The sequence below is a fragment of the Helianthus annuus genome, chromosome 5 (genome assembly GCF_002127325.2).
Source record: "Helianthus annuus cultivar XRQ/B chromosome 5, HanXRQr2.0-SUNRISE, whole genome shotgun sequence".
Lineage (NCBI taxonomy): Eukaryota > Viridiplantae > Streptophyta > Magnoliopsida > Asterales > Asteraceae > Helianthus > Helianthus annuus.
The window spans coordinates 80680156-80687758 of record NC_035437.2 but is presented as its reverse complement, the minus strand read 5'-3'; the positions used below and the strand labels follow the sequence as shown (position 1 = coordinate 80687758).

Below are 7603 nucleotides of genomic sequence, written 5' to 3'. Positions count from 1 at the left end.
TGCAATAAAATATTTTTATGCAATCAATGTTATGCACATATGATATGTGAGTGTTGGACGTGTATCTTATGTATATGGCAATGATTCATGTGAGATTAACCTGGTGCAACGAACAGTATCTTTAATGTGTGGTTTAGATATCACAGAAAGTATGGTCTTGGTTATGTGATTTTTGTTTCGTTCTTTTGTACCATGGATTTATTTGTGTCTCATTATGTAAACAACTATGTGATGTATACAATCAATATGCATACCTTTCATGGTTTGACTTAATGTTATGTGATGAATTGAGATTCTAAGGGTACATGTAAATAAATGTGTATGTGATAACTGCGAATGTGCTAGTGATTTAGACGATAGAGTTTTAGTGTAATGATTAGAGTTCCCGACTTTGAAACCAAGACAACCACACGAAACGAAGCGAAGACATTTAAGATTTATATAACTAATAATAAAATAGCATCGATATCAAGGCATACCAAACAAAGTGGCTTCTACCTGTCGATTTACTTAATTGTTGAGCACCCTAAGGTGAGTTCACACTTTCTATAAGGCATGGGATTCCCGGTGGTTTGGGATAGGTTAAGAAACTAAAACGGAACCTGCATATTCTCCTTGGGTAGAATATGTACCTCCATCCTCCATGGGAAGGATGGCAACATTAACCTGCGTATTCTCCTTGGGTAGATTACGTACCTCCATTCTTCCGTAGGATGGATGACAACATATAACTTACTAGACAAAACTCTATCATGAAGTCCCTCATTTTTATATCGACTTAATCGCCATGCCAATGGCGAGCGGGTCATTAGTTAAATAGCGCTATTAGGTTTGACAAGCCTCACACCGTGCCTCAGAGGACGGGAGTGGACTAATGGATCTGGGCACTCAGTCATTGATGATAGACATTGACGTAGGGCACATAAACATGACTCCAGTCAGTTTTCGATATGGTATTGGGTCAAGTGGTTAACATGGGGTAGCCCCCACTGGTTATGGTTTGGGAAACAAGGAATTGGTTAACACATGGTTTTCGAAAGAACTTATGGTTTTTTTGGAACAACTTTAAAATGGACAACCAAGTGTGAACTCGCTCAACTTTGTTGTTGACTCGTTGTTACATGCCTTGCTGGTCGTTAGGTGCGTAGATGGAGCTTGCACGAGGAGGAGAGGTCGTTGTGGGACATGGACTGTTGAGTTCCATATTAACCTTTATGCTTCCGCTGATAACTTGAATTTGATTAACTTTATGCTTCCGCTGATTAACTTGAACTTTTAAACTTATACTTTGGTTTTAAACTTTATGCTTCCGCTGATAACTTGAATTTGATTAACTTGTTTTGAACACCAATTATATTGTGTGGTTGGACTTTTATTTATTTAATTACATTGTTCAATATGATTGGTGGCTGGATCCTGGCAGTCACGCCTCCTGCGGTGATACTCCGCTTGTGGATTTTGCAGGTGTGACATGTAAGATAAAGGGTGTTTCGACACCGACCTATAGGAGACGGCCGGAGTTCCCTGAAAACCAGGCGGGGCTTCTGCTTCGAACTCTAGGTCGAGAGACTTGGTTACTGCTAGTGATGCCGGAGTAGCGATAACTGTAGAGATTGTCGTTGATGGTGGATGACTGGTTGTCACTGCCTGACTTGGTGTTGTTGCCGTGTTCTGGTCGCTTGCCATTGGGTTTAAGTTAACTGGTGATACCGTTGGTTCCACGGATGGCACCAATGAAGAAACACTGACCTGAACGGTAAGGCTCCGACTAGAATTTCAACTCTTGCCGATCCGAACAGCAGGCTGCAAAACAGAATACCGTTAGGACTCGTTATAGGAATGGGGTTATTCCTGTAACCACCCTCCAACGTGAGAATAAGTCACGGTATTTGGGAGTAAGAAAGTATGTAGAGAGAGAGTAGGTAAGAGCAGAATGTCCATACCTTTGATGTTTACTTCTATTTATAGTTTACGATTAGGGTTTCCCATAAACTAGGAGATAATCCGATGAGTTAGGGATCTGCATGATGTTCCCAAAATATTGGGGATTTGGTTTCTTGGTTTATCCATGCAGAATGGAACATTCTAGAATAAACGTGGTAATTGATTATTTATAATAAAAATAATAGGTGATGACCGGGTTGGGCTAGCCGGTCCGGGTCATACCTCGTCAATCATCCAAATCACAAAACACAACCGACATATATGACGTTTTAGTAATCTTCATTTTGTTATTTATGGGTTTTGGGTATGTTTTATTGTTGACATTTTGGTGTTTTATGACTTTTTATACTTTTTTAGGAAATTTGGACTTTGCAGCATATAAAAAATATTTATATTCGTACAAAATTTACACTGGTGCGTAAAAATCCTTTTATTAGTCAAAACTATTGACTCGACAATTTTTTTTTTACTTTTTTTTACGGATGTGTTTATAATATTTTCATCTACGTTTGTGCAAAAAATTTTTGGCCCAACTCACATGGAAAGAAAAAGTTCTCACGGTTCTCACAACTCATGGTGGTTCTCATTTGAACCAAGCTATATATATATATATATATATATATATATATATATATATATAGGGGAGGGTTTAAATGAGAACGCTAAATATTTGTGAGAACCGTGAGAACAAATGAAAAAACCATGAGAACTTGATCAAAAACAATTCAAATTCAAAAAATTTTTCTACACTTATCATTATTATTCGAATACAATGTTAGAAATTCAATTTACACGTTTAAATTTACGTGAATTCATAAATAAAGAAAATTTACACATGTGTAAGTTTGCCATTTACACATGTGTAAATCTGCTATATTTACACATGTGTAAAAAATCTAAAAGGAATGATTTTGAAATTAGAAATGAATTATTTGATGTTATAAATTCTTGTTTTGATGTTGTATCTTAATTACAATGAGTTTTGTATAAAAAAAATTGGTTTTGATTGGTTTTTTCATTCGTTGTCACGGTTCTCGCAATATTTAGTGTTCTCAAGATAACCATCCCCTATATATATACATATATATATATATATATATATATATATTTATACAAACATGTATACACTGGCACACATTTGATACACGTAAAACACAGACACACTAATACATTTACATATGCATACACACCACCCCTAAGATATCATACATGTAAAACCTTTAATAAAACCTTTAAGAAATCGTATAAATTTTTAGTGGTTTATATGTCTAGCATGTTAATAGTTTACATATAATATGTTAGTGGTGTGTATAACTTGGGGTCCATTAGGATTGTCATATTAATTATATGATGACTTAATTTCTTTGTTGATTGAAAAGCCAAGCAGCCGTGATATTAGCTTTGCCATTAAGAAGCCAACTGCCCAAACATTATTTTATTGTTTTTAATATGTGTACCACTTTTATATACTAAGAGTGTGATTTACACGAGAGAAATGGAAATAGAATATATGGTGGGTAAAGAAATGGCTATAGATAAACCTGAATACTTTTTGGAAAACATTTTCCTTAGATGTGTATATGCAAATATGAATCTATTACTATACCACTACATCACTAGAAAAAATCTGAAAAATACGTAACTTTAAGAGTGGTCGGCGCCCAAGATGAAACTGTGGGTTCACGTGGGTAGCAAGGGTACAGTGCCGCAACCATCATGGGTTTGCAATGCTGCTTCAAGTCCTAGTTCATGAACCAGCTATAGAGATGGATGTATTGAATAGTGATGTACACAAGTTTCAACTTTCAAAGCTGCATTTCTTTAATATTGTATTAGATTGAATGGTGTGCTGAAATGAGTGGTGAAAGTTCAACTAGATGGTTGTCCTCTCCCTTCAAATGAGTTCAAATGAGGTGTCATCATTCTTTTAGGTGGGTTCATCATTCATGGGTTTAAGTGGGTTCTAAAATGGATACCTTCATTTGTTAGTTACAAGGCTACACGGTGCGGGCGTGAAAATCTGGCCTGGATGTCAGTCTACGCCAAACTAACCACCTCGTGTCCGGTATGGAGCATGGCGTTGTGTGGAGAGCGAGAAGAATTCCACCGGCGTGGAGGGCAAGTTTGGAGACGACGTGGCCGCGTGTGGTTGGTTGGTTCACGAAACGTTCCACGAAACGACCCTAACGGAGACGAAAACGATGATTAAAGGTTTATGTATTTTTTTAGTTTTAAGTATTTTTAATTTTAAGTTTATGTAATTTTTAATTTTAAGTTTATGTAATTTTAATTTAAACTTTATGTAATTTTTTAATTTATGTTATTTATGCAACTAAAATTAACGTTTTTTATTTAAATTTAATAGTTTTTATATAATTTTTAAATATAAAATAATAATAAAAAGTGTGTGACATGTGTCGAGTAACGCCACTCTTTCACGTCCCATTCCACTCCAACCTTTTTTTCCACCACACCACTTTTCTGACGCGTACTGATGTGGCTGTCACATGTTGTATAACGACCCATTCCATGCCCTTCCATACCGAACAAGGGCGGACCTGGCTTATATCCTGGCGTAGCTACGGCTCAACTTTTTACCGGTCGTGTAAATTTTTTTTCGACTTTTATACAAAGAACACCCCTAAACAACTACGAGGACACCTCTCAAAATTTGTGTTACAAACCAATAATAAGCCCAATTAGAAACTAAATAATAAGCCCAAATAACTAGATAATAGCACATTAGATTAGCCCAAATAACTAAATACAACATTACAATGTTGGACATGACAGAAAGTTATGGTAATCCAAGAAATCGAAAGAATGTCATTACAAATTGACATCATTTTGAAGTTAACATTTTTAATGAGGTTTTGGATATGCAAATTCAAGAATTAGGAAATCGATTTAGTGAGGTAACAACTAGTTTGATAAAAAATATGTCGGGTTTAAATCCTTCTAACGCTTTTTCTAAGTTTGACCCATCGAAGATATTGACCTTTGCTAAGATGTACCTGGATGATCCTACTACACAAGAAATAGAGGCTCTTTTGGGTGATATTGAGTCATTTCGTCACACAATACGCGATGATGATAAATATGCAAACTTGAATGGAATAAGTGATCTTACGCGTGTTATGGTTGAAACGGGAACGCATGGTTCTTGTCCATCAGTTTATCGAGCAGTTAAGCTAGCTTTGCTTTTAACAATTGCAACCACAACCGTTGAAAGGTGTTTTTCAAAATTGAAGTTTGTCAAGACGGATTTACGTAATCGAATGGGCCCGGAATTTTTTAACAATGTTATGGTTTGTGAGGTCGAAAAGGATTTTTTACGTGAAATGGAACGATTTCAGGCTATTAAAAAAAGAACAAATCTATTAGGTACTTGTTTTACATTATTTTTTTATTGTCATTTTTTTAATATTGTATGATTGTACGGTGATTTTTCTTTTTGAATACCCCTTAGTTAATGTTCTACTTCCGCCACTGATACCGAATATAGGTAGATTTACCAAAACAGTTGCAATCAAAAATCAGTTTCTAAACGTCATCAAGATTATGACGATATTTCTCTTAGAGTGAATGTCACAGTTTCAAAGCTAGACAAAAGATGTAGTTTAAAATAATTAATGTAAAAAATATTTAAGAGTAACATTTGTTTTTAAAAAATAAATAGATAGTTAAAATCTTAGAACTTGCTGCTTTACATTTAACAGTTTAAAAAAACTAGGATTATGATGATAATTAAAAAAAAAATCTAACCGAGGGTGAAATAGATATCATGACACTAATTACCCTATATATTACCCTATTACCCTATATATTAAATTAAAAATTATATACTAATAAAATTATAACGGAATGAACAGTGATTATATATTAAATAAATAGTGATTTAGGAAATATAAGAATATGGGGTATGGGGCGGGAATTGTGACGTGGGTTGGGTATAAACGCCCAAATCACCACCTCGGGTGGGCTTGGGTTTCGGCGTGGCCCCTTAGGCGGGGGTTTCAGCCCGGGCGTTGGGCGGGGCTATCAAGATGACATGGCGTGATCTCATTGGCCAAGATAAGTAGCCGTTTGGGCTAGCCGTTTGCCAACGACTATGTGTTTAAAAAAATCTATGAAATATTAGAATATGTGGTATGGGGCGGGGGTTGTGTCGTGGGTTGGGTACAAACGCCCAAGTCATCACCCCGGGTGAGCTTGGGTTTCGGCGTGGCTCCTTTGGCGGGGGTTTCAGCCCGGGCGTTGGGCGGGGCTATCAAAATGACATGGTTGGATCTCATTGGCCAAGACAAGTAGCCATTTGGGTTAGCCGTTTGCCAACAACTATGTGTTTAAAAAAAGATTTAGGAAATATTAGAATATGGGGTATGGGGTATGGGGCGGGGGTTGTGGCGTGGGTTGGGTACAAATGCCCAATTCACCACCCCGTGTGGGTTGGGTTTCGGCGTGGCCCCTTGGGCGGGGGTTTCAGCCCGGGCGTTGAGCGGGGCTATCAAGATGACATTGCGGGATCTCATTGGCCAAGACAAGTAGCCGTTTAGGCTAGCTGTTGGCCAACGGCTATGTGTTTAAAAAAGATCTAGAAAATATTAGAATATGGGGTATGGGGCGAGGGTTGTGTCCTGGGTTGGGTACAAACGCCCAAGTCAACACCCCGGGTGGGCTTGGGTTTCGGCGTGGCCCCTTGGGCGGGGGTTGTATTTGAGGGTAAAAATCGGTGAATACCGGTGCCGAACCGGTACCGAAAATACGTGACGTTTTAGTTTGAGTTACTTTTTGTTATTTGACATGTTTTGTCATTCTTATAGAACGATTTGGTTTAGCGCGCCGCAACGCGCGCGCATGGTAAACAACTAGTTAAATTAAAAATAGAAAGAAATTAACAGTAACATCACATGTATATGTATATTAAAAATAGAAATGAACTAGAAATAGAACCCGGCGCGTTGCAGCCGGTACTACTGTTTGTTGCTCCGATGCAGCGCAACGGGACATGGTTTGATCATTAGTACCAACTGACGTTAAGAATTATGTTAAATAGTTATGAAATTACCATTGTAGTCTTTATATTTGAAAAGAATATATAAAAAAACCCATACAAACCCAGGATATGTCATCAATAAACACAAATAGCTATCAATAAATAACATTGTATTTAACTTGTTTTTTTCATGTTAAACCGCTCTCCCACATTGTAATCAACGATTTGAAGATATAATACAATACGAAATCCCCTATCGTTTTGTCAATCACCATAATTGTTAATACACATAAAACGACACTCCATCCGCACCCCCTCCCATCTAGCTCTGTCCATGACCATGATTGTTAACAGTCAAGAAACAACTTGCACGGAAATTTTAAGGATGTGCATGACCATGATTGTTAATAATCAAGAAACAACTTGGACAGAAAGTTCCAAGGACGTTTAAAATTCAACCAACGCTTAACATTAAATTCAGTAAAGTTTATTTAAAATCATTTTTTGAAACAATAAAAAGTGTGAGAATACTCACTATAGTTGGCTGAAATGCAGGCATCATACTTCATACAACATGCATTAAGTTCATCACAAGGCTTTGCTCCTGGACATCCACTATACAATATACCACAATACTTTCTACAGCTTAAGAATGGTGGCATT

At 36.9% G+C, this 7603-nt stretch overlaps 1 protein-coding gene across 1 annotated transcript; it reads left to right on the top strand.

Annotated features, from left to right (window-relative positions):
- The first annotated feature begins 4883 nt into the window (after window positions 1-4883).
- Window positions 4884-5529, top strand: LOC110943153. The gene is made up of 2 exons (XM_022184909.1): window positions 4884-5328; window positions 5414-5529. Exons 1-2 carry the CDS (start codon window positions 4884-4886, stop codon window positions 5527-5529), a joined length of 561 nt encoding a protein of 186 aa, XP_022040601.1.
- Window positions 5530-7603: the final 2074 nt, after the last annotated feature.